This window comes from Corythoichthys intestinalis, chromosome 15 (genome assembly GCF_030265065.1).
Source record: "Corythoichthys intestinalis isolate RoL2023-P3 chromosome 15, ASM3026506v1, whole genome shotgun sequence".
Lineage (NCBI taxonomy): Eukaryota > Metazoa > Chordata > Actinopteri > Syngnathiformes > Syngnathidae > Corythoichthys > Corythoichthys intestinalis.
The window spans coordinates 25,037,552-25,064,964 of record NC_080409.1 but is presented as its reverse complement, the minus strand read 5'-3'; the positions used below and the strand labels follow the sequence as shown (position 1 = coordinate 25,064,964).

The window sequence follows — 27,413 nt, the reverse complement described above, 5'->3', positions numbered from 1 at the left end:
TGACGAACATGTAAAATGTCTAACGTCACATGCTTGTCCTTGAAAAATTAGCATATTGTGATAAAGTTCATTATTTTCCATAATGTAATGATAAAAATTACACTTTGATATGTTTTAGCGTAATTACAACTGAAGTAAAGCATTTTGTTTTAATATTGATGACTTTGGCAAAAAAAAAAAAAAAAAATCCCCATGAAAAATTAGCATATTTCATCCAACAACAAAAATTAAATACAATAAAAGTCAACCTTCAAATAATTATGTTCCGTTGTGCACTCAATACTTAGTCGTGAATACTTTGTAAGACATGACATCAGCCTGTGGCACTGCTGAGGTGTTTTGAAAGCCCAGGATGCTTCGAGAGCGGCCTTACTGTAGGTTGTTCCCAGAGTGCTGTATCAAGGAAGGAAAAAGTGGCAGAAAACTCTTCCCCAAGAGGTGACCGGACGGACCCTGAGGAAAATTCCATACCTTGGGGGACCTGCAGAAGCAGTGGACTAAGTCTGGAAAAGAAACATCCAGGGCCACCATGCACAGGTGTGTGCAGGAAATGGGCGAAACGCCTGACTTGGGCTACAGAGAAAGTCCAAAGTACTTTTTTCGGATGAAAGCGGAGTTAGAATGTCATTTGGAAATCAAGGTGTCAGAGTTTGGAGTAAGACTGCGGAGAAGGAAATGTCAAAATACCTCAAGTCCAGTGTCAAGTGCCCGCAGTCAGTGATGGCCTAGGGGGCCATGTCAGCTGCTAGTGTTGCGCCACTGCGTTTTGTCAAGGGCAGGGTCAATGTAGCTAGCTATCAGAAGATTTTTGAACACTTTGTGCTTCCATCTGCTAAAAAGCTTTATGGAGATGTTTTCAGCATGACCTGTTCAGTGCCAAAACCACTGGTAAATTGTTTACTGGCCATGCTGTTAATGTGCTCAGTTGGTCTGCCAACTCTGCTGACCTGAACCCCATAGAGAATCTGTGGGATAAGGTGGTTGAGAAACACCAGATCCAACACTGGATGAGCTTAAGGCTGCTATTGAAGCATCCTTGGTCTCCATCACACCTCAGCCGTACCACAGGTTGATTGCCTCCATGCCACACCGAATTGGAGCAGTCATTTCTGCCAAAGGATTCCCAAGCAATTACTGAACCAAGCAAGTATTGAGTGCACAACTGAATATAATTATTTCAAGGTTGACTTTTTTTGTCTTGGAAACACTTTTTTTAATTGGCTAGATAAAAAATGCTAATTTTGGGGGATTTTTGTATTATTTTTTGCCAAACTCATCAATATCAGAATAAAAGGCTTGAACTACTTCAATTGTAATGAAGCTAAAATATATGAAACTTTCATTTTAATCATTACATTATGGGGAAAAAATGAACATCACAATGTTATTTTTTTAGAAGGACAACATCATATTGTACAGCACTAATTATGGGTCATTAACCACATTGTGAAGGTGCTTGTTGAACTATAGCAATGATTATGTTGCAAATCTTTAATAGATGTGTTTTCCTTTTCAAGTACAGTACAAACGCATTACAAATCCAAAGTCTGCTGTTCATTTAAAAATAACCAAGAGGCCTAATGCTGGGCTGGAAATTGTACAACTTCAACAGCAGAGTACATGTGGTCCATTTGTCTGCATGGAACATTGTTACTTGATTGGAGCCTCATGGTACTTGAGGGAGCCATTATTTTTCTCCCCAACATCCCCTTCCACAAAATAGTCACTCTGGACGGTCTGCCAGGTCATTCTGCTCAAAGTATCTGCATTAAAAGAAGCAGACATTATACAGGGTGATTCAAAAAGTATATGCCAAAATCATTACGCATTTATTCATATTAAAATCATTGAAATAGACTTAATTATTTAGTTTTCTTATTAAATTATTTTAAGTATTTTTAACAAGTAAGTAATTTTAACAAAATGTCGGCTTGATGTCCATGCCACTGGTGGTGGACACACTGAGCACTTGTAAAGCATGAAATAAAAACGGAGTAATATAAAATACTTGTATCTAGCTAGTTTGTTTTTTTGTTTGTTTTTTCTTTAAATATACCACAATGGTTTTGGCACATTCTGTTGAATCACCCTGTATTATGATTATCAAACAATAGCCAACAATTCCACCAATCAAAAACAGATTAGGATTTGAAGGTCTCAGGAAAATTTGACTAACCTATTAATAAAAATAATAAAATAATTAATTTTAAAAATTGGTAAATAAAAATAAAAGGATTTTTTCGATTTGTTAATTTAGGATATTCCAAATTTTTGTTGTATTTGTCAATTATATTTTATATATATATATATATATACTACTTACTTACTATACTATATATATACTACTATATAATACTTGTTCTCCCCACTGTATATATGTATATATATTTTTTTTTGTATGCTATCAAATTTCATGGGCGGTAATTACTTTTTTTTATGAATCACGTTTAAATATTTGATTCATTTAACGCGTGCGCGGAATGACCCGCTCATGCATTGCCTCAAACAGATTACAATGACGTCGTTTTTTTGCACATTGAGAGCTAAGAGGCAGAGAAAGGCGAGTGGACACAGGCGTTCATTGGACCGCGCCGTTTAGTGGCATAAGCTTCGGCAACTCCTTCACAACAAACATAAATATCATTTAGTGAAAGCACAACAAAAATAATATTCCTCTCCTATCCCTCAAAAAAAATGTTCATTCCCAATCAAAATAGCTATGCAAAATACACATGAAACTTAGTCATAGTCAGACTTTGGTCAAACTATTCAAACATTTCGTTTAGCTCAACAAATACAATGGATGGCAATATTTACAATATACAAACTATCAGAAGTCTCATACGTTGTGAAGCCAGCACTCAAATGACCGTGTACAATGTATGGACCAGTAAACAGGGAACTGCGGCGTCAGTCGAGGGACAAAACACACCCATTGGCTTGATTTCTAAGTAATTTAAAACTCGCCATTGACACCTTGTGGTGTATTTCAATCACTACCTTACGTAGTTAAAGACACTGTGGAAGAACGGCAGGGAGCCTGTGTGATGTCACCGCTCGGCGACGTCAACAATGGCGAGCTACTAGATTATTTTTTGATTGAAAATTTGACAAATTTTATTAAAACAAAAACATTAAGAGGGTTTTACTACAAAATTACTATAACTTGTACTAACATTTATCTTTTAAGAACTAAAAGTCTTTCTATCCGTGGATCCCATTAACAGAAAGAATGTTAATAAATGCTTAATAAATCTTATGGATTTATTGTTATAATAAACAAATACAGTACTTATGTACAGTATGTTGAATGTATATATCCGTCTTGTCTTATCTTTCCATTCCAACAATAATTTACAGAAAAATACAGCATATTTTAGAGATGGTTTGAATTGCAATTAATTACGATCATTAATTTTTAAGCTGTGATTAACTTGATTAAAATTTTTAATCGTTTGACAACCCTAATTTTTTTTTTTTTTAATTGCTATTTTCATGTATTTTTAATGTAAATTCAGGCACTGAGGCATTTAAAGCTGTACCGGTACCATGCAACCAAATGTAAATTCAGGCATCGAGGCGTTAAAAGCTGTATCGGTACCTTGCAACCAAACAGATGAGAAGATTGAGAGCTGGCAAGTTGTCATCATCTTGACTCACCTACAAAAAGCAATTCACAACAAGGGCGTCATTTTGACAGGAATCCAAACATGCACCAATTAACAATAGTTTATTCAGTTAAATGTTCTTTGGACATCATACCAGGTTGCTACGTAGTTGAGCACATCTCCTGGCTAATTGTCTTATTGAAGAATGGGCTTCGGGCAGCAATGGCTTCTCTAAACAGGCCAACAGTGCATACAACCAGCGGCCCTGTGACCCCAACCCCCGAAAAACAAATAAAATGGCTTTAACATAACAAATTTAAAATACCACATTCAACACGTAAAGTCTAAGAAATTCAAGAGAAGCATGACGGCAACTCACCAGTTGGGGGATAAAACCGACCTCTTCAAACCAACTGATAAGAATGTCCAACACTGTCAACACAGTGGACTGCAACAAAGCAAATATGTTTGTATGTAAAATGTTTATATCGAACTCAAACACCGTAGATCTGAGTGCACTGGAATAAATTTACCTGACTGAGCCGACTGACGATAGTTAGGAGAGGCGGGAAGCCGACCTGAACAATTGGACATATAAATAGATTGCAATCAGTTGATGAATGATACAGTATGTATAAGACTCCTAATCTGGTATACACTGCAAAAACACAGCTCCTTAAAAGTAGTTAAATTCCCTTGTTTTCAGTGTAAATCTATTAGTCTAGAAGCAAGTGAAATTATCTGTTATCAAGTAAATTTTACTCAGATTTCTGAATTAAGGAAAATAGCTAGCTAAAAATAATCTTAACATACTTATTTTAAGCAATAAATTAATATATTTAATCTTTCAAAAGCTTGTTTGTCAGAAATGTTCTTCATTGAAGAATAGATATTGTTTAAAACATTATTCGAAAGCATTTTTTTCTTTATTTAGGTGAAAAATTACAAACTTTTAGATACAGTGAGAAGAAGTATTTGCACCCCTTTCGATTTTGCAAGTTCAGCCACTTAGAAAATAGGTAGAGATCTGAAATTTCAATCACTGATGCATTTCCACTCATAGAGGCATAATCTAAATGAAAATCCAAAAATCACGTTGTATGATTTCTTCAAGTCATTTATTTGTAATTTACTGGGGTTCATAAGTATTTGTACCCCTGACTCTCAGCAATAATTATGACACTCAAAAATTGTCAGTCTACTTTAAAAAGTCCCACCTTTACCCCATGAGTAACTACCCACTCACCACCCGTTTGAGCTCATTATTGTCACCCATGCACCCTACACTTAGTCATAATCCAACTGCTACCATGGGTAAGACCAGAGAACTTTCAAAAGACACCAGAGAAAAAAATGGTTGCACTTCACAAAGCTAAAATAGGCTATGGGACAATTGGAAAGCAGCGTGGTGAGAATAGATAAACAGTTGCAGCAATTGTTAGAAAATGGAAAAGACTAAACTTGAGAATCTACCTCGGGCTGGAGCTCTAAATAAACTCTCTCCTCGTGGGGCATCACTCATGATGAGAAAAGTGAGGGCTCAGCCTAGAACTACACGGTAGGAGCTGGTCAATGACCTGAAGAGAGCTGGATGCACAGTTTCAGCGGCCACTGATAGTAGAACACGATGGTGCAATTTGGGGGACAGGTATCGATAAGCATTTGCTTTATTCCCATCTTCCTTTGTCTGTCATCGTCTTTTTCGGGCAAATTATTCCATAGTCTGTGTCAATGTTTCTCCTTTCTGGCCAAACTATCCCACACTCTGTAACTGTCAATGATTCTGATGATGATGACAATGACAATAAATTCATTCATTCATTCAATGGTTTAAAATCTTGCATTGTTCAGAAGGTTCCCCTTTTGAAGCCAGTACACGTAAATGCCCATCTGAAGTTTGCCAGGGACCATCTGAATGATGCAGAGGGGTCATGGGAGGAGGTCATGTGGTCAGATGAGACCAAGTTTTTCATGCAAAACTTTTACTCATCGTGTGTGGAGGAAAAAGAAGGATGAGTACAATCCCAAGAACACCATCCCCACTGTGAAGTATGGGGGTGGAAACCTCATGCTTTGGGGCTGCGCTTCGGCAAAGGGGACAGGACGACTGGACTGTATAAAGCAGAGGATGAATGGTGATGTATCGTCAGATTTTGAGCCACAAACTCCTTCCCTAAATCAGAGATTAAAGATGAGCTGTGGCTGGATCTTCCAACATGACAATGATCCGAAGCACACAGCCAAGCTGACCAAGGAGTGACTGAGTAAAAAGCATATCAAAGTTCTGGAGTGGCCCAGCCAGTCTCCGGACCTCAATACAATAGAAAATTTTTGGATGGAGCTGAAACTTTGTGTTCCTCAACGACAGCCCCGCAACCTGACAGAACTAAAGATTTCTGTGGAGAAATGGGCCAAAATCCCTGTTTCCATGGGCCAAAATCCCTGTTTCCATATGTGAAAAACCTGGTAAAGAACTACAGACACGTCTGCCCTCTGTAATTGCAAACAGTGCCTTCTGCACAAAATATTAGCACTGATTTTCTTAGGGGTACACATAGTTATGAACCCCAGTAAATTACAAATAAATTATTATACAATGTGAGTTCCGGATTTTTTTTAGATTATGTCTATAGAAGTGGAAATGCATCTCTGATTGAAATTTCAGACCTCTACCTATTTTATAAGTGGGTGAACATTCAAAATCACAAGGGTGCAAATACTTCTCCTCCTCACTGTATCTGGCCTTATTAAGAACAAATAGTGGTATTTACTTAAAGTACGGTAAACGGAATAATCTGATGCATTAATCTGTCCAAACAAAATGTGGAAAATTATTAGACTAGATTCAAGAAAAATAATCTGATCAAGACATTATACATTTGCAGTGTACACTGCAAAAACACACCCCCTTAAAACTAGTTAAACTCCCTTTTTTCAGTGTAAATCTACTAGAAATAAGTGAAATTATCTGCCACTGCTCCAAGTAAATTTTACTCAGATTTCTTGAAATAAGAAAAATAGCTATCTGAAAATAATCCTAACCGATTTATTTTAAGCAATTATATTTAATCTTTTAAAAAAGCTTGTTTGTCATTGTTCAAAACATTATTTGAAAGCAATTTTTTTCCTGATTTAGGAGAAAAATACCAACTTTTAGATATATGGGCTTAATAATTGTAGCATTTACTTAAAGTAAGTGGAATCTGACACATTAATCTGTTAACTAGTCTTGAACACTAAAAAAAAGAACGAAAATTTGACTTGATATTAGGAAAATCTCATTAAGATGTTATAAATATGCAGTGTACAACCTTGCTATAGTCCAACCCTGCCTCCGCAACAGTGTGACAGGACGATAAACCTTGAAAGGCCTGCTCTCCTAAACAGAATCTCTTCCAGCCTTCCTCATCTGCTTGCGTCGGCTGCACATTAGCAGACATATATATGACATTCATTTTGAGTCACGTGAAACAAAACCTTAAATAATTTTCGTCGTTACTTTGCTCACCATTAGGACGTTGTCATCAAGAGAGTGGCAGCTCCAGTGTTGTCTGTTCTTTGTGATACTCTGCAAACAAAACGCACTAAACTGATTGAACTGTTTCACAACAGGGATCCATATTTAATTATGGATACCATAGGTTGTTTTTTTTCATCACCTGTCTGACATCAGAAAAATTGCTGACTTGCCTCTGTTGCCAGTGCAAGCTGGGAGAGAACCCAGCTGGAGCGGCATGGCACTCTGCCACCTGAAACACATACCCTTCAGTGCTCAGGTGATTTAAACAAATTGAGCAACAGTATTAATGGAACGAGATGATGTGGGGTTTTTTTACAACTGTCATGCACCACAGTTGTATGCATTTATGTACAGAGTAGTGTCAATATTATTGAAGTAGCAATAGATTCGATACTTAAATTTTCATTGCAAAACTATCGATACTCGGTTATTTTTTTGGTTTTGCATGACCACCGGTCACCAGAAATTTGTTGTCATAGGGTACATTTTATTTTGCACTACTCTTGACAGTAACTGAGAATATACTTGCATGTTCCTTGTTCCCACATTGACTGCGCTAGACATCCAATCCATTCTCTACCGGTGATAAACTCATTTCTAGAAATTTAATATATTTTTTGAGAGCCACATGATTGGTCTGACATCGTCGTTGGCACAGAAAGAGTTCATTAAAATATAACTTTTTTTTTTTATTTAGTACAAAAAATAGGGATGGGAATCTCTTGGTACCTCACAATACGATACAGTTTGCGATACAAAGCTCACGATAACGATCTCACGATATGGCGATACAACAATTATCGATACATTGGTCAGGAAATCATTCTAGGATATTCTACAAAACAACTGATAAACCAAAAAGCTTCATTCTTCTGCTCTAAGTTTGTCACCAGTAAACGTCCAATCCATTTGAACTGGGAGGGTGGCAGCGAATGAACCACTCCCTCTTCAAACGGGCCCCTCCCACTTCTATGGCTGTCAGTGGCAGCCAAAGCCAGGCAATGAGGTAATTTTGGGGCATTTCAGGGTCACTTCCTGTTGATTTTGGGGCATTTTATGGGTCACTTTCTGTTGATTTTGGGTTACAGAACAGGTAGAGACCCAGGTATGAATAGGCAGTGACCGGTAAATGCCTTAAAATGAACAGAAAGTTACCTGTAAATGCCCCGAAAATCAGAAAGAGTGACTGTGAATGCTCTGGTTTCGAGAACGAACGTTCATTCGTCCAGCCCAGTCTTAATCGATTGGACTATTATGGTGGAAGATTTAGGTAGCAACTTGTTGGCTTTTATTTTATTTTATTTTTATTATTTTTTTAAATTGGCTCATTTTTAAAATGATATCTCAATTCTTGGCATGAGCGTATCGATAACCTTTCGGGATGCAAAGTATCACGATACATCCCCATTTCGATATTTTGTCACACCCCTAATCAAAAATGGTGTCTAGCAGTATTTTTAATAACATGACTGGAGTAGCTACCTGCAACTTACAAATGTCTGGAAATTTCAAGTAGAAATAAAATCACGTCCGACTCACAGATATGTTGACAGTTTGTTGCTTCTTTAACTTCTTGGGGTCAATCTGAGCAACGACCACTTCTGGACATAACGCTGCCTCTAACCTGATAGGGAAAAGTCAGCAGTGTTATTGTACTAGTACAACTACTGTTTATTACAACTAGTAGTAATGCTTTTACTCATTTCTACTTACACTTCTGTGTGACATTACGACAAATGACAAGTGCTCCATTTGCTGTGCTTAACGCAGTGTGCAAAACCGGGATTTAAGAAAAAAAATGTAAATATGCCTGCTTAAAAACTAGATTGAATAAACAAACACGTGTTGCTTGTTAAGCCCCCGCCGACTTTCTAAATGAAATACTGTGTTGCTGAGGAATGTGGGGGGTTTTTTTTGTGTGTGCGTGTGTTTTGTTAACTTTAATTCAACAGTGGGGGGAAAAAACAGTAGTTTCACGCGTACATACTGGACTTGTCGAAGGTACTCTTGGGGGTTTCTTGGTGGACCATCCAGGTTGAGAGGCGCTAAGGTGTCTGCACAATCAATGGGCAGCAACCGCGGCATTAGATCCTCGACGTCAGATTTCATGTTAAGTGACTATTAGATTGATACGTATATTAAATCGTGAAATGTGTATCTTGCCTCTACGCGCGATTTGATGACGCCATATTACCGCGCAGTGTTGTGGTCATAGATATCACATTCTTCAGGCTGTAACTACGAGGTTGGGGGTACAGCTTGGTTTGTCATAGACGTCAAAGATGTAGTAACTTTACTGCACGCTTTTAAATAAATGTGATTTTTTTAAATTGTAATTTCAACATACATTATGAACCAAACCGTTTGTAAATCTGTCTCAGTGAGTTTTTTAGTAAGACGTCAAGCTTAAGACATCTAGCCTTATATATGTGATATCTACGGTTGTGATATACGTCACGCGTCCGTCATCGTCCGAAAAAAGGGCGAAGTAAAATGTTTTTACGTCATAAATTAATATTATTGTACTTTAAATGTGATCTGGTGTACTACTGAGTTGTCACTCCACATTACCTTTTACTTGAATAGAAACCATGAAAATGAAACAAACACAACTGGAACGTAATTTTAATTTGGTTGCAAAGTTAATGATTATCCTGTGTGGGATTTCTATCTTATCGCGGGTCCAATTGCCCATTGAGTGTTTAACTGAGAGTCAGTTTAAAGGCAAATGTCCACATGCCAGCTCAACTTGTTGAGATCATTTCTCAGCACCATCTATTTTCTCTTGGCGTTTTCTCGTGGAAACATCAAGAATGATTCTTTCACGAATTTATGCTACGTTATGGAAAACAAGCATGTTTTTGGTGATATTGCCACAACTGAGCCGTGGATTACTGTCTGAATTCAAGATCTGTGGAGATTCAGAGTGTGAAAGTAAGTTGGACATCAGTAATAGCCTACTCTTAAGTTTAACAATAGTGACAAGTAAAGTAAAAAGACATCAAAAATAATCATACAGTATTTTAAAGGCTCCTCGTGTCTCACTGTGTTATGGTATATTGTTTTTCTGTCAGTGTTTACAATAGTGCTGTGCGATATGGAAAAAAATCTATCATGATATAGGCCATTTTTCAACACAATATCAATATGCCACAATATATTGAATTTTTAATTATTTGATGCAAAACCATTATACAACATTTATGACAGCTTTTCCCCCCACTCTTTTTTTTCAATGTATTTTAGAATTGGCATTAAACTGACCTGCCGTTAATGTTAAATGTATCAACATATAATTCTCTACTAATACTTGTGACGAGTAGTTTTGACTTTTAAGACCGCTGTTTATTATGTTAGCATAATATCGTTATTTATTTACCTGTCCTGTTCAGTTGCTTGGACACAGAGAATGGGAATCTGAGTATCTTTATAGACTGAATAGTTTTAATATGAAATATGGCAGTTTGATATACTCCCATTGTGGTTGTTCATTTTGTTTTATTGATTACGAGAAAGCAGTGGAGAGGAAGGGAGGAAGGGGGGGAGGGATGACAGAAGAAGAAAAGAACAAATAACAACAACAAAAAAATACATCATTAAATACCAATGCTACCTAAGAACATATTGGTGCTATCGTAGTATAATTACTGTATATTTACAGTACCTGTGTACACCATGTGAGTATGTCTGTAGAGGGTAGCCGAGGGAAAAGAGACGGGAAGGCAAGTTGAAAAGAAATGTGATTAGGCAGGGAGTGGTGTACACAATTCCAGCAATTTAAGGTGAAGAACCCAGTACTGTGAAAATCACTTGTAAGCATTGATAGGTTGACATCCTACTACGCTACCTAATCGCTAATCTTTGTACTGACAATCTCATTTACATAAAAGTCCCTCAGACATCCGTGCCCCCATCAACCAGCCATCAGGGAAAGGACGAAGAGATGCTATTCTTAATCAATTTAAATGTATTTAGAATTGTATCCAGTAACTATTATCGAACGTTATTGAAATGTTGTCTTTTTTCTTTTTTTTTTTTTTTTTTTTTTTTTTGAGGGAGGATATTTACTATTTTGTTTAAAAGGTTCCAAGGTACACACCAGTGTTGGGAAGGTGTTGCTATTTTTTGTTGTCTTGCATGTTTTACTTACGTACATTTGTCTTTGTGCTGCCAATTGGCTAAAAGGGAAACCTTGAGGCTTATTGGTGGTACTACTATGGCATATGGAATTCCATCAATGTGACATATTAGTGCAAATTAGGTGCTATGTGTTGGCCAAAATGTGTGACGCTGGACCAAGTCTATTTATGGCGATAATGACGATACACATGTAAAATGTCAATAGAAAGTTTTACCGTTGTATCGTTTTGGCTATATATATATATAGTTATATCGTGCAGCACTAGTTTACAGCTGTTTGAACTTGACCTGTTTAGGCCTAATGAGCAGAGTGCAAGCAGTCAGGGATCACCGTGGAAGGGATTGTCGCTTCTTGAGTTTCCAACAAGGAGAGACCATCTTTGTATACCACAAACTGACTGGAAAGAGGAGCAATCTTTGGGCTGGCAGTGTACGTATGATTACTTCCAATATAAAAACAAAAAGGTATATTAAATGCATGTCTCGTGGATTTAATGGTACACTGACATTGACTTGGGTAAATAGAAACAATATTGATATTAGATGTATGTTCTAGGTTACAACAGAATAGTGGACTGTTTGTCATGTGTTTTGCTTTATCACTGGGATATTTCCAATCCCATTTTGAACTGGGGGTGTGGCAGCGAATGATTGTTAGTTCGCTGACAGCCCTTCAACTTCAAATGGTTTGGACTTCTGTCGATGTCAATGGCAGTCAATGGGTTCATATATCGTAAATGGTTTGGACGTCAATCGCTGTCAATGGCAGTCAATGAGTTCATATATCATAGGTGTGCAATTTCAAAATATAAACGTTTTCGACATCTTGGCCTTCCCTTTAAATCTTTGCATTTTACGCAAATGTTAAGTTTTTCGCAAACCATTTTAATCTTCTCATTGACTGCCGTTAACGGTGTTTGACATCCAATTCACTTTAACGGGAAAACATGAGCATTCAAAGCCAGTCCTCCCAATTTAAACTAAATGGAATAATTGAACTTTATTTTGATTGCAGATTAACAAAAAGTTTGGCTATTTTCCAAAAGAAGCTGTAAAAGAGGAGCAGAAATTTGCGAGGAAGGAGATAGTTGTTCCAACACAGGTACATCATTGTCTGTTGCAATAATACATTGTGTACATTAGAAGTGTAAACTAGCAAAAGTGTTGTTTTTAGTCTAAATCGAATTTCCTCTTTTCATGAAGGAATCAGATTTTCTTTGTGTGGATGACTTTGGCTATCCCATTGACTCCAGTCACTTGGAAACTGATGATGATGTTAATGGTGATGATTCTGATCTAAGCCAACTTGAGGATATTGAAATGAGTCAAAGAAGCAATTACACCAATGAAGAAAATGCTGAAACGTCTTCAAAATCTAAAGATACCACCACAGAATCTGATACATCAGAAGAAGAGCTAGAAAATCCTGAAACTGCTGTGGATGTGCAGGAAAAAGGTGGGTCTCCCCCTTCTTCCTGGCTCAGTTCTCCGGTGACAGGATGGTTAGGTCTAGGACAACAGGAGGAACCTGACAATTCAGCTGAAAGTAAGAAGAAACATTTAATGCGGGAAGAAGAGTCGCTCACATCTTCAGTGCCTGGGTGGCTGGGGTTAAGAAGTGAAGGAAAATCAGACAATGCAAATCATGGACAACAGGATAGAGAGACTATTAAGTCTTTGCCTTCAACCATGACTGGATGGCTTGGCTTTGGTGGTGAAGAAAAAGCAGAATTTTCTGCAGAAAAAGTGCATGATGGTGCAAGAGAAATTGACATTGAAACAGCACCCGAAGATAACTTCAGGAGCAGGAAGATGTATCTAGAAACACAAAAGGTGACGAGTTGGCTCGGTAATGGTCTTTCAAAAACGCTGGGGTTCGATCTGAGTGAACAGGACAATGGAGAAACTATACAAGTTAGTAGGGAAGAAGGAGAGAAGGACGAGAAAGAGACAGCATTCCGTTCTTGGTTTGATTTGGGAATCAGGAACATTTTAGCATTCAAAAAAGACAACAGTGAAACTGGCGGGATTGCCTCAGACACAGAGCCTGAGGACGTTGTGCGAGGGCATGTTAATTCTGATGATAATAATATAGAAGATTCAACCACCAATACTAAGGATAGTGAGTTAGATAGCACATCTCAGCATGATCAAGACGTCAACCCTCTTGAAAACCAAAAGGTGGTCATTGACTTGGTTCAAGATGCTAAGGACGGAGAAAATAAGTTTGACCACTTAGGAAGTAAGAATGATGTCACCCCACTGACAGTGTTCACCGACATGAAATCTAGGTCAATGCAGCAGTCAATGAGTAAGATTGAAGATTCCCAAAAAGATCAGCTAGACATCCGTGATGAGGCAGAGTTTACAAATCAGGTACAAAACACGGACAACTCCAACATATCATTTGTTTATGGTGCTAGTGATGAGAAACACAAAGTTCTGAGGAGAGATGAGGAAATCCTTAAGTTGGAAGCGTCTGTAGATCAGAGTAAAGTGCAAGAAAGTGGGTCTGCAAATGAGAAACAGGAGGAAGTAAATGACAAAGAGCAAAATAAAGATATAGATGAACAAAAATATCTGGATGATAATCAAAAGAATATAGAAGAGATTTTACCGAATCGACTACATGAGACGATTCAAGATGAGTTTAACGAAAGTGCAACGCATGAGAACTGGAAGGTTTCAGACGCGAACAAAGATGAAGAAAACAACCATCTGGAATTGAATGTAGACTACTTAATAATGAGAGATAAGGAATTTACAGATGAAAACCTTTCAGGAAAGGATACAGAAAAACATTCCTCTCATTGGAGTACACCAACTGAAAATGGCAAAGAAATGGAGACCCAAGACCTCCAAGGGACTGAAGTTAGTTTTGTGTCTTCTCTTGCCCCTAAAGCTGATGAGAAAGAATCTATAGATGAGAAACGTGATGTATTGAGCGAGGAAGAAAAACAGAAAGAGATGAAGCTGACAGAAGAGCAAGAATTTTCTCAATTGTTAGTTGAAAAGCAAAAGGAAACGGTTGAGAGAAAGGAAGACATGCAGAAGGATTTTACACCTAGCGAAAAGGAGGAGCCATTAGAAGAATTGCAAGTAAAACCACTAGAAGATTTAACAGACATGGAGCAGTTACATTTTAAGAAGAATGGGGAGCTTCTGGAGGAAGGCAAGCAGGGGAATGTGGCAGCGTTAAAAGAAGTGAGGAGAAGCGTTAACATGAAGAAACATGCAGTGGAGGATGAGTTGATCAAAGAGATTGAAGAGAAGAAACAGGAAATGCTGATTACTAGTATAGAGGAGATTGAAGAGAAGAATCATGTTAAACTTGGGAGCTTTATAGAGAAAGGCAATGTAGAGGACTTTGAAGATGAGAAGGAGGAAAGCATTGAAAGTGGAGAAGGAAAGAAACATGAGGTGGTGGAACCCTTGATAGAGACGAAGCAAGAAGTAGTGGAGCAGAACATAGCAGAGTTTATATACAGGCAGGTAGGAAAGTTAGATGACAAAAACTATGAATTGAATGGTGAGTTAGTAAAAGAGTTGGGCGACAGACAAGAAGAGAGTAGGGAAAGGTTTGAAAAAAAGGATGAACTAGATGGTGAGTCAGAAGAAGAGTTAGAAAATAAGTGGCAAGAAGAATTCAAAGATAGGGAGCGGGACAATGTGGAAAATCTAGAGAAGTACGATGCCAATGGTGAGTTGGCTGACAAGTTAGAAGAGAAGTATGAAGTGTTTGGTGAGTCAATAGAAACATTTGAAAAAAAGAGGCAAGGTGCATTAAAAGATGAGGAGCAGGATAGGTTGGTAAAGTTAGAGAAGTATGAAGTACAGGGTGAGTCTGTGGAAAAGTTAGAAAATGAGGAGTATGTAGAGCTAAAGGTGAAGAAGCAGGAAGACGAAGGAAAGTTAGAGGAGAAAGGGTATATGCTGAGTTGTGAGCTTCAAGAGAAGAGGCAAGAAGAGTTAGAAGACAGGGGGCAGAAGGTGGAGGAAAAGAAACATACACTGGATTGTGAGATGGAAGACAAGATACAAGAAGATTTGGAGCAAACGTTAGAAGACAAGTATGAGGTAGATAGGGAGTCAGTAGCAAAATTTGAAAATAAAAAGCAAGAACAGTTTAAAGAAAATGAACGGGAAGACGTGCAAACATTAGAAAAGTATGAAGCAGATGATGAGCCAGTAGAAAAAATAGAAAAGAAGGAGACTTTAGAGGAGACAAAAGTGAAGCTACAGGAAGAAATGAAACTGTTGGATGAGACATATGAGGTGATTGGTCAGTCCGTAGGAATGTTTGAAGACAAAAGTAAAGAAGATCCAGAACACAAAGAGCACGAGAAATCAAATGAGTTTGAACTTGACAAATATGAAGATTTAAACAAAATAGTTTTGCAGGAAGAAGTTGACGAGAATAGAAACGGAGGGGCAAGAAATTGGAAACATGTATTGGAGTTAGAAGAAGATGGAACATGGGATGGGTTTGTGCAGGCCAATGAAGAGGTAAAACAAGAGTTTAATAGGGATGTTAAGGTAAGTGTAGACACGCAGAAGATTGGTGACCCTTCAGCTAGGTGGAATGTCAAGGAGAAAATGAAGAGTTTTGAATGTATGGATGACCTTTGTGCGCGGATGGATCAAAATCAAATCCTAAGAGAAAGAGAAGTAAACAATTTTATATCTGATAATTTAGCACAACCAGATATTTTATTAGCAGATGGACCACTAGAGAACCCCAAGATTTTCTCAGACGACATTGATCAGACAGGTAAAACTGAGTTCACCGAAAATGTGCTACATTTAAATGAGAAAGATGACGGGGTCCCTCAGAAGAGTTCATTTGAGACTCCCAAAATACCAGTTAGTTCTAATGGCATTAATACAGGATCTGAAAGTGAATTCAAAAACGATGTACAAATTGGTGAGAACAGTGAAATTACAGCAGAAAGTGGAGGAGTATTTGGACTTTTTAAAGAAGTCATGAATTCATTTTACCAAAGCCCAATCATGGGAAAAAAAGAGCTGACAGAATCTCCCTCAGAGTTTGATGAAAATTTAAACGAGATTTTAAAGCCTCAACCCGTTCACACTACTGAAAAACAGGTGGACTACACAGCAAACAATAAAGAGTTCCAAACAAACTTGCAACCACCAACGACGCAGAATTCCCAAGACCACATGGGCAAAGAAGAGACAACTATTTTGGAGGCGCTAGGTATTGTATACAGTAATTAAATATATTGCCTGAGATCATCACTGCCATTAGAAATACGACTTTCATCATATTCTGTTCCTTTATTTCCGTATGCTATTAACTGCATTCATGTAACCTGTGTGTTCCCTTAAACAGCTCAGCCAAACGCATATCTACAAGATCAAGCGACAACCTTGATGACACCAAGGGTGATGGTGGAAAAACAGAAAGAAGGACGTAGTGAAGAAATGTCCCTGCTAGAGAAAGTGTCTCACAGCCAGACAGTACCATCACAGTTACTTGAAGGTATGGCTGGAAAACATCTCTTGTGGCATTCAATTTACAGCAAAGGCGTACAGTATCAAGACCAGGTCTTAAGTCAACTTAACTGAGGTCTGCTGGAGATAGAGTATGTTTGTGTCTAGGCTTCATCGCGTATTCCACAAAAAGGTTTGAAGTACTCACAAAATGTACAACTCATCATCAGTGCTATCAGTAATCTGTTGTATCCCTGCCACACAGGATGTTTCATGTGACTTGTAGTCTTGTAGCATATATCATATTTTCCACACTGGAAGGCACATCAGAGTATAAGGCGCACCTTCAATGAATGGCCTATCTTTATACTGTTTTCATAAATATGGCGCACCGCGATAAAAGGTGCAGTAGTAGTAGTAGTGGTAGTGGTTGGGGTTGTGTTATGCATCCGCTAGATAGTTTTGCTAAAAGGAATATCATGCCATGATTAAACAATAGTGATCCATAAATAAGGCGCATTGGATTATAAGGCACCCATGTCATCTTTTGAGAAAATTTAAGGCTTTAGGTGCGCCTTATATTGCAGAAAATATGATTCTGTATACAGTGATCCCTAGTTTTTCGCGGTTAATGGGGACCAGAACCCTCTGCGATAAGTGAAAAACTGTGAAATAGTGCCCTCCCTCAAAAAAATATCTATTTCAGAAAAAAAAAACATATATTGTGTATGTGTTGTATTTAATTTAGCATTGGAAAGAGACACATGTAAGACATGTTTTTTTTTCTTCACTTTTTTTAATATTTAAAAAATTAATTAACTTTATTTATGATAAGTTTTAAACATGTTACTTTCCCACCAAATTATTTTCAAACAAGAATAAAGTGGAAAATTGCTTGTCTTTGTTAAATGCTTCATCGAGTGAGTCCACTCAAATCCGCTCAAGCTGCTCACTTATACATAATGAGTTGCCAGAGCAACTGTTTAACAAGTTAAACGATGATTGATGTATGCGTCTTTTTGAAGTTTTGACTTCCAAGCGTCTCTGGCAAGATCAAACCTTAACGTCTGTCAATCATCATTATCTTTAATAAGCACCTCCAGTGCACTGCCTGACCAAGAAAAGCAGCAGGAGGGAGAGTGAGACTACCAGTGTTGTTAATTTTACTCTAAAAAAGTAATTAATTACAGTTATAAATCACTTCTCCCAAAAAGTAACTGCGTTAGTAATTCAGTTACCTGAATGTAAGAGTAATTAGTTACTTGGCAAAGTAACTAGTGATAATTATCTTTTTTTTTTTTCCCTCCAAAAAAAAAAAAAAAAAACAGGTCACACAATGTGAAGTTTAAAGGGTTTTTGGGACAATTGGCTGTAGCCCAGTTCTTTACCCTCCACTTAACTAGACACAAGGGTATTGCGATAACTTGATAGTACCTTTGCTATGTGTGGAAGTCATTTAAAGTTGTGAATCAACCGTTAAACTTGTTAAAATTGCTCCCGTCATTGCATTAGTTCCCTTCTACTTTCAACGTGTGTAAGTTTTAAAACTGTTTCATCATTTAAAGATAGATTGAAGTCAAGATTTTGCCGATTTAGGAGCATTTAGATAAAAAGTTACTTAGGTTCGCTAGGAAGGAGCTCTACAACAGAGCCTTCCTGAGAGGTCTACTGCTTTAAGATGGCGGCTGTTTACTAATGCATGTAGTCCTTAAAACATGTTGCCAATGCAGCCGTGTCTGTCATTTGCATCTAGTTTTATGATATGTGATATCCACCGTATCATGTGGGCGTAGTTTGTAGGCTATCGGCTACAGTCAGGTATTATTGGAGCCACCGAGCATCGCGTTTGCAACGGCGTCTTCCCCACTCCTGCTCTGCTCTCTCGTCTCCGTGAGTCCGTCTCTCTCAGACTTTTTTTATTCAACCAACTTAGTAACGCATGGTAACGCACGCCGTCTCAGTACCGGTAACGGCGTTGCCAAGATGAGAAAAGTAATTAATTAGATTACTCACTATTGAAAAAAATAAGGCCGTTAGTAACGCCGTTATATTCTAACACCGTTATTAACAACACTGGAGACTACGTGATCGGATCGGGACAACTCATGTGTATTTATTTATTTATTTATTTATTTGTTTATTTATTTGAGAGAGAAAAAATCCGCCATAGACTGAGGGTGCGAAGTTTGAAGCGCAAAGTCGCGAGGGATCACTGTATACAATTATGTTTGATTTGATGATTTCTGTGATCTTTTTTCCTCCAGGGACAATGGTGCAGATTCAGCATCTTATTAATGGAATTAAGGAACACTCATCCTTTCATACAGAAAAGGACTTTCCAAAATGGTTTAAAATGCAGGTATCTGTTCACAATAGATTCAGCCAGATTAAACCTAAATTTTAAAATCATTTGCTGCCAATGACCAATCATTTTAAATAGGGAAATTGCCACAACCTCCCTGTTAAAACGGATTGGACGTCACTCACCATCAAGAGCAGCGAATGAGTAAATTCTCCTGTATTCTTGTCTCGATCCTTACTGTGGCTTGTATTTCTTTAAGATACTGAGCCCACAATTCATAACTCCCTCCCATTTTCATGAAGTTGAGTTCCGTTTGTCTTCTGTCAACATTCGCCTGCTGAAATTCCGTACTTGAATGCATGCATGGCACATTACTGTTAACACTACATTTCTAAATGTAAAGAGGGTGTATTTTCAAATGGACGACATTAAAACAGATTCGGTGAGTTATTTTAACTCCAGCAATTTTCAAATAATTGAACGGCAAGCTTGTTTGTGGCCTAATATCCCGAGAAACTTCAAGTGTTGTGACTTGTTGCTCTCATAGTTATATCGGCTCAACCAATCGTTAAGAATAGATCACTTCTTTAATGTATGGCTTTTTTGGAGGTGACACCTGTTTATTTTGCTGTCATTTGGAAACTCTCCGACCTGCCAGTGTGGCATTTTACTATTGGTGACGTTTGAGTGCACCATTTGTAATTGTAGGGTGCGCTAACATTTTTAAATTCCCTTAAAGGTTAGCGAATCGTAGCTGTTATGTGTTAATATTTTTACTGCAGTTTAATTAAAATTAAATTTTGATGTTTGAGTAATATTAGGGCAAAACAGTTTCAATTGGAATTATGGCAACACGTTTCGATATCCCTCTTCCCCTTTTAAAAGACAAAGATTGGTTTAGTCCGCAGTGCAGCGCTGTGAATACGATGTTGGCTCGCTCTACTTCTAATGACAGTTTTAGTGGTTAATATTTTCAAAATATTTACCAAATGAGCGAAACCAGGAATGGCGGAAGACCCGGCAAGTGACAGTTTGGGCAGCGGAGAGATGGAGTATCAGTCGACAGTTGAGACTTACTATGGTATCGCCGTGGAGAAAGTCAAGGATGTAGGTTATGTGGCAGGGTCCTTTAGCATTTACTGCTAGCATCACTGCTGTCTTGTGACTCTCTTATTATTTTCCTAATTTGCACATTTAAGCATTGACATTGATTGTCTGTCCTATCAGCACTGCTGTCAGTACCTGTGCCTTATGAAATGTGTATTTAATTTTGAAAGAGGTGGCTGCTAATAGTTAGCCTCCTGAATTGTGACAGCAATCGATATGAAGACATTTCTAAACAATGAATCTAAGTATATTGAGAGCTTTCTTTAGGTAATGAAGTCATTTTGTTATTTTATATTCGATTTTATCACTAGTACTCATAGAGATAATTGTTTTTGGTCGAAATATTTGGATGAACCTACAATGCTAAATGAACTTTACAGTTGATCTCTAAACTCATGAATACAATGTCCAATTGTGAAATGTTTGCTCACTTTTGGCAAAATATGATCCAACAGCGAGCATCTCTGACCATATGATGTAAACGGCATGATAAGTGACCAGTTTGAATACCAATTGCAATTCCTGGAACAGACAGCTGGTGTTTATTTAGTTGTTTGGATCCTTGTTTGAGAACAGCTAAGTTTTCAAACAGTTCCTAAGCATCTAAGTTCGTCATATGTTTTAACTTTTTGTAAGTAGCGTGCATCTTCTAAATGTTAGGTTTAGATATTGAGCAAGTTCACAAAAGAAGCTTTGTGCAGTTTAAAAAGATAGCTGGACCTCAAAATACCTTGGCTCTATGGGGTTCTCATTTGGTTGTATTAGGAGTTTTCCTAATGCTATGGACACACACTTTGCTAAATTACACTGACAGTTGAAATTGTTTTTACCGTGAATTCCAGGTTGTTTCGTCATTGCCTGATGACATGAGGCCTGGGCCTGATCTCTATGGAATTCCATGGGAACCAATTGTCATCTCAAGTTTAGTGGGGCTCGTGACAGTGTTCTTGTTCAGTTGCCGATTTTACCGCTCTGTGAGTATATGGACATAAAAATAAAAATGACTTGTTAATAGATTGTTGTGTTGTAGCAGTTTTTATTATTAATAAGATGCACTTTTGAAGTGCAAGTTTGACCGGCTGTTTTTTAATTCATCAGATAAAACATGTAATGTCTAATACTGCCCTGTAATCATGTTTCCCTACTTTACACAGGTCAAAAGCAGAATGTATCAACGTAAGTTTCCATTATGTTAAAGTTGTATTATTTTATCTATTATACAAATGTTTGTGTATTGCAAATCTGTTCTGTCATTGCCAGTATACCATGCCACATACTATGTAGGTACATACTTAGAAATATAATTAATCTTACTGCTTACAAATTCTAATGAAATAATACCTTAATTTCTCTTTTCCAGGAAAAGAATGGTGGATGGCTGAGAAAGTTGCACAATTGCTTGAAGAGAAATGTGAAGTCCTGGAAACACTTGGTAAATGTCAACAAGAGGTTGGTACTGTGCTGCGGTTTAATATATAATTTATTGAATTTTGTGTTAATCATAACCACCCTTAAAAACAGCTCTTGAGTTTCTTTTAATTTTGTTTTCAGTATGACGAATTGGAGAACTCGCTGAAAGATGGCGGTGTCTTAGCTCAAACCCATAAGACAAGAGATTTGGAGGTAAGGCAGACTAGGATGTGTAAAAGAACACAATAGAAAAGGTTTCTTGGAGCAGGCTAGTATTCAAAAGTCATAAGGAACAAACAACACCCTTGTCAGCCTGAGCAATTTTAAGATCAAAATTGTTCATTGAAAAAAATTCGAGGACTGTTTGATGGGATCCATTGTGACATATTTAATCTCTCAAACGTGGTGGAAATGCAGCCTTACTAGTTTGGTGAATGGTCTTTCTAAAAGTGCCCAATGTTGACCGTTTTCAAACTGTTTATTACACTTAAGTTGAGGTGAACTATAAAACATGTTTAACAAAGAAAATTACATGTACTGTGAATTAAAATATAAAGTACATTTTGCAATCCTGTTCCCGATAACCTGTTAGTTTAGGAAGATGCAATTGGCATGCTACTGAAAATTAGCATCACCTCGGGAACATTCCTAGACATAAAATATCAACACTAACAGGCATATGCTCGTTACGCTACAAAAAAGAAGTTATGCAACAAACCGAATTTCTTCCTCTACTACTATTCTGTAACTGTCATTGCTTCTCTGCGAAGTGCCATACTGCTTCCTTTTTTTTTTTTCATTTGCTCTTCTGACCAAAACTTATCAACCATTTATATACATTTATACATTTTTTGGTTTGATTTAATCACAACTTTGAAATACTGGCCTAATTAGGGTTGAAGTCTTTCTCACATGTTAAATTACTGAACAAATACTCCTATTGACCTGTTAATCTTCTCAATGCAGTATGTACAGTATTTCATCTCTTTTTTTTCCTGACTCATTCAGGTCAGAGCCCAACAGTTAGATATTGATAAAACTCAACTGGAAAAAACTCTACTTGAATTGAAGGATCAGTTGGATCAGCAGAAAGCACATCGAATAGAACAAGAACAGAAGGTAAGATAGTAGAGAGCGCATTTTCTACTGGTTAAAAATAGCTGATCAAGAAGGAGGGTGAAGGATATATGTTTTATCTGTGACTATCATGCATTTTAATTCCTTTAAGATTACACTCCTTGAGCAGAGCATGGAAAAAACAGAGGAAGAAACCAAAGAGCTCCAATCACAAGAAGAACAGGTGACATACTTTCTAAAACTCTCATAAAAAAAATCTTCTCAGCAGCTGGTGTAATTGTTTTCTGTGGAGGTCAAACTTTTCATATGTTGTCACTTGTCATCAGGTGAAATAGTTGACATTTCTCTTAATATTATTTAGTTCAACTTCTGATATTTGTAATTATTCAAGATTAATTCCAATTTGGAATTGTTTGGTTACATACATTTCATAACTTGAATAAATATTGATGTTCTACAAAGAATATTGTTGTATTATCTATATATATATATTTTTTTTTTAAACGAAAATATTAAATTTTGAATATACTTTAAAAGTTGTGTTTAAAAGTCAAATTATTCAATCTTACAAATTTGAGCAATATCTACATCAATTCTGAAATTCCTTAGTAGTAAACACCCACTCTAATGTCAATCATAGTTGCCAAGTTTCTTCATAAAAATAAAATAACTTTACAGAACAATTTCAGCAGAGAAATACTGAATGAGTGTACAAATTTATATACGCTACAATAAATTATTGTAGCGTATATAAAGGTGTTGATATTTGATGATATTATTATTATATCATGACTTATGAGTTCCCGGACTACCAAGACTCGCAATTTGTTGTTGTTTTTTTTTTGTGTGTGTTGCGAGCCAAATACGAATAACAGTTCAGGCTAGTTCCAGATTTGGCCCCACTCAAGTAAAATTAAAATCAAAATGTGTGCCATGTATGGCTTTCTGAAAGAGTTTGGCATAATTTTTCTGCCCTTACGTTGTTTCCTAGGCCCAAACAACCATTAAAGTGTACAATATGAACTGTGAGAGACTACAGAAGAATCTGGAAACATCTTCTGAAGAAAACACTCTGCTCAAAGAAAGCAACACACAGGTAAGACAATACCCAAACTGTCCATTAAACTCTGCATTCTATGCTAAAAAAAGACAAGGCAATTTTGAGATTTTTCCAGGTATCAAATTACTATCATTTTAATGTTGTTTTCTTTTCCCGTCTCTGTGTTCTTTTCTTTCAATCTCCAATTTTTCATGCAGTTAAGGCAACAGGTGGAGGGATGGGCAGAGCGAGTCAGTGAGCTGGAGGAGGAGATAAGGCGGTATGAATTGGCCCACAACGGAATGATGCAGGATGTGGCCAACAAGGATGAACGTATTATGGTATGATTGCTTGTATATTTTTAAGGCTTTAAACAACAACTGATCAAAATTTCTAAAAACACATTTGCTTTCAGTCACTCACTGATCGGCTGCTGGGGATGAAAGCTTGGGATGCTGATCTGGAAGGTGATAGAAGCGTCACATCCAAGGGGACTACAGGAAAAGAAAGAAACGGAAAAGTAGATGCAACCAAGTCAGAAGTTCATCTCCAGAAAGTCCAAAAACTTATTTATGCTGCTAAGGTAAACAACCACACTGTAGCACACACTCTGTCACCATTTTTGGTGCTATATTTAAGTCATTGGCTGCCATTTTCTCAATTATCTGTTTTTGAATAAATATTCATGCAGTCTTTATATGAGCAAGTGCATGTCTCTCTGTCTGTGATTTATTGACGATCATTTATTTATGACAACTACCTCAAGCCCGTTTACTTAAAATACTTAAAAAGCCTTATTCATTATATAAAGCAACACTTGGTAGCTTTTCAGTTTTGGTGGATTTTAGTCGATTTGGTCAATTTATTTTACAAAAGCGGTAGTGTTTTGCCTTAAGGAAGACTACGTTTCCCATGAGGACCAGCGCACACCCGTACAGTGTCGTAAAATCATCAATCAATCAAAAATCAATCTCTCTGTCGCCTGTAGATGGATTAAACTACATTTCTGTTTCTGACGAGTTCGTTTGGGGGGGTCACACCAGCGAGTGAAAGCCAGGCCAATGTTTATTCTGTATATCCTCGTATATCTCTTTTGTTGCTTTGCCATCTTTGTAGAATTCGCTCGAAAGGGTTCGCATAGACTTCAGTCTTTATAATGAATGGGGAAAGGGGAAAGTGATGTATGCCGTAAAGCAGTGGTCTTCAACCCGGTCCTCAAAGGCCCGCTGTGGGTCGTGGGTTTTGTTCCTGTCGATCCAGCACAGATAGTTGAACCAATGCTAAAACAAGCAGCACCTGACTGCAATCAACTGATTGCATTTGTAAAACACCAGATTGATGAAAAACTGTAGTCATTTTGTTAGGTTGGAATTAAATCCTGCACCCACAGCGGGCCTTTGAGGACTGGGTTGGACACCACTGCCGCAAAGCAGTCAGCACATTTGTAGTTTTTTTTGTTTGTTTGTTTGTTTGTTTGTGTGGCAAGGTTCCTGCCACCCTCCTCAAAATTAATTAGTCTCGGTGAAAGCGATACAGACCCTCTCAAGACATAAAAGAGGTGTCATTACACTAGTTGTTAGTTGACATATTATCACAAATGTTATGAACATATTTTATAAAGGTTAAAAGGTTACCTAGTGTTGCTTTTAACAAATGTTTTCAATCTTACACTGTATTACTGAAAATTCCACACGTTTTTTTTTCTTTTTCTTTTTTTTCCCAAATGAGCTTCTACAAGGGAAATTTCCGTGAAGATATTTCTACGCTTACTCTAGTCTATGCTCCAGTATTGTTTAACTGCAGAGAATGATAATTCGGAAAATTGATCTAACCAAGTGTAAAACTAATAAGACGTAATGTGTCATTATTTGTGTGTGTGTAGTTAAATGCAGATCTCAAATCCGTGGATGAAGACAAGGACAGAGTGTTTGCCAAACTTAATGATGAAGTAAAAGCTAAAGAGGACTTAGAAGGTAAGTCCTCAGTTCCAGAGCTCATTGATTCAGTTTTTATTGATTGTTTTTTGCAGTGTTATGCATTTTCAATTTCTCGCATGTGTTCAGTTTCCAGTTGTTGTTATAAAATATGAACACATTTCCCAATCGTCGCTACATATGACTGGAAGATCATAGTTTCTATACATGTTATTGTTATGTATTGTATGTTGACGTCACTGCAGAAGAGCGATGTCTGATAAACAATCTCAACAGACAATAACGATGCCACTTTAATTAAATAGTCTGTATTTGCCACTGTGTGTGTATTTTCATGTAGTGAGCATTAAGGAGTTGGAGAATGAGCAATCATCTATGCAAGCGGAGACTGAGCACTACTCTGAACAGGTAGCTCAACTTAACCTGCATATTTATGGCGGTGTAATATTCGATATATATGTTTACCTTACCTTAATACTTCTCAGGTCCAGCGACTGCAACAGAAACTCCAAATTATGACTGAAATGTACCAAGAGAATGAGCTCAAACTACACAGGTATTGATGATTTTTGTTTAGTTTTTTTAAATTACTACTACTATTGGATCTCAGCGCCACATTCGACACTGTTGATCACAACATACTCCTCAGCAGATTGGAACAGTGGGTAGGGCTTACTGACACTGTTCTTCAGTGGTTCACATCCTATTTACATTGTTGTGGTTCACATCTTATTTACAATTGACCCTTTGAGTCCTTCAAGGGTCAGTTCTTGGACCACTCTTATTTAATATCTATATGCTTCCCCTAGCTCAGATTATGGAACAGTATGACATCTCCTAACACACCTACGCAGATGACACACAACTCTACATTTCTGTGTCCCCACATGATTATAGTCCCTTAGTCTCCCTGAGTAATGCATTCATCAAATCAATGAATGGATGTGCCAGAATTCTCCAGTTAAATGGGGAAAAGACAGAAGTGATCATTTTTGGGCCAAAAAGGAAAGGTCAAAGATAAGCAGGCACCTTAGCACAATGTCACTTACAGCTACAAATCAAGTCAGAAACCTTTGCGTAATTTTTCACTCCTACCTAAAATTTGGTAGCCATCTAAAGTGCGTCACTAAATCTGCTTACTACCACCTAAAAATATAGCCAGAATTTAGGGGCTTCTGACTCAACAAGACATGGAAAAACTTATGCATGCTTTCATTTTCAGCAGATTGGACTATTGCAACGGTATATTTACAGGTCTTGATAAAAAATCAGTCAGAAAGCTGCAGCTAGTACAGAATGCTGCAGACAGAGTTCTCACAAATACAGGGAAACTAGACCACATTACACCGGTTTTGAAATCGTTACACTGGCTTCCAGTGAGTCAAAGGATAGACTATAAAATACTACTGATTGTCTACAAAACATTTAATGGCGTCGGACCAAATTACGTGCTTGGTTTGTTAGATTCCTATGAAATATCTAGACCCCTAAGGTCCTCTGGAACCGGTCTCCTGTATGTTCCAAGAACCAAGCAGGGTGAGGTAGCAATTAGCTATTATGCTCCTCACCTCTGGAACAAGTTACCTAAAGGTCTGAAGTATGCTCACACTGTTAGCTCCTTTAAATCAGGGCTAAAAACGCTTTTGTTTAACACTGCATATTCATAACTGTCTATATATTTCAATCTATTTGCTGTCTATTCCTCTTGTGCTTATCTGATTAAATGAGATTTTTATGTATAATTTTTAAAATATTTTGATTATCTTTGTTTTTACGTTCTATTGATTTTAATGTGATTTTTATGATCTTCATGTGATGTAAA

The 27,413-nt window shown here is 37.3% G+C and overlaps 2 protein-coding genes across 5 annotated transcripts in view; one reads left to right on the top strand and one right to left on the bottom strand.

The window, feature by feature from the left end:
- Positions 1 to 1,402: 1,402 nt before the first annotated feature.
- On the bottom strand, positions 1,403 to 9,484 carry gemin2 (gem (nuclear organelle) associated protein 2). The gene is made up of 10 exons (XM_057860351.1): positions 9,116 to 9,484; positions 8,668 to 8,752; positions 7,268 to 7,357; positions 7,117 to 7,176; positions 6,920 to 7,030; positions 4,142 to 4,186; positions 3,988 to 4,056; positions 3,763 to 3,873; positions 3,602 to 3,660; positions 1,403 to 1,763 (listed from the first exon to the last, which is right to left on the bottom strand). Exons 1-10 carry the CDS (start codon positions 9,235 to 9,237, stop codon positions 1,724 to 1,726), a joined length of 792 nt encoding a protein of 263 aa, XP_057716334.1. The 5' UTR covers positions 9,238 to 9,484; the 3' UTR covers positions 1,403 to 1,723.
- Positions 9,485 to 9,616: 132 nt separating this feature from the next.
- mia2 (MIA SH3 domain ER export factor 2) overlaps positions 9,617 to 27,413 on the top strand; it is a 30,279-nt gene continuing 12,482 nt past the window's right edge. For 2 of the 4 annotated variants that reach the window (XM_057860343.1, XM_057860342.1), the window contains exons 1-18: positions 9,617 to 10,062; positions 11,565 to 11,698; positions 12,284 to 12,370; positions 12,472 to 16,486; positions 16,622 to 16,771; positions 18,987 to 19,081; positions 20,974 to 21,105; positions 21,286 to 21,307; positions 21,492 to 21,580; positions 21,683 to 21,754; positions 22,550 to 22,660; positions 22,770 to 22,841; positions 23,610 to 23,714; positions 23,876 to 23,998; positions 24,073 to 24,240; positions 25,540 to 25,630; positions 25,932 to 25,999; positions 26,077 to 26,147. In XM_057860343.1, coding sequence (XP_057716326.1) covers positions 9,942 to 10,062; positions 11,565 to 11,698; positions 12,284 to 12,370; positions 12,472 to 16,486; positions 16,622 to 16,771; positions 18,987 to 19,081; positions 20,974 to 21,105; positions 21,286 to 21,307; positions 21,492 to 21,580; positions 21,683 to 21,754; positions 22,550 to 22,660; positions 22,770 to 22,841; positions 23,610 to 23,714; positions 23,876 to 23,998; positions 24,073 to 24,240; positions 25,540 to 25,630; positions 25,932 to 25,999; positions 26,077 to 26,147 — 5,726 coding nt within the window. In that variant the 5' untranslated portion in view covers positions 9,617 to 9,941. The remainder of the gene's footprint in view (positions 10,063 to 11,564; positions 11,699 to 12,283; positions 12,371 to 12,471; positions 16,487 to 16,621; positions 16,772 to 18,986; positions 19,082 to 20,973; positions 21,106 to 21,285; positions 21,308 to 21,491; positions 21,581 to 21,682; positions 21,755 to 22,549; positions 22,661 to 22,769; positions 22,842 to 23,609; positions 23,715 to 23,875; positions 23,999 to 24,072; positions 24,241 to 25,539; positions 25,631 to 25,931; positions 26,000 to 26,076; positions 26,148 to 27,413) is intronic. The other 2 variants (XM_057860344.1, XM_057860345.1) reach the window with 2 other exon arrangements.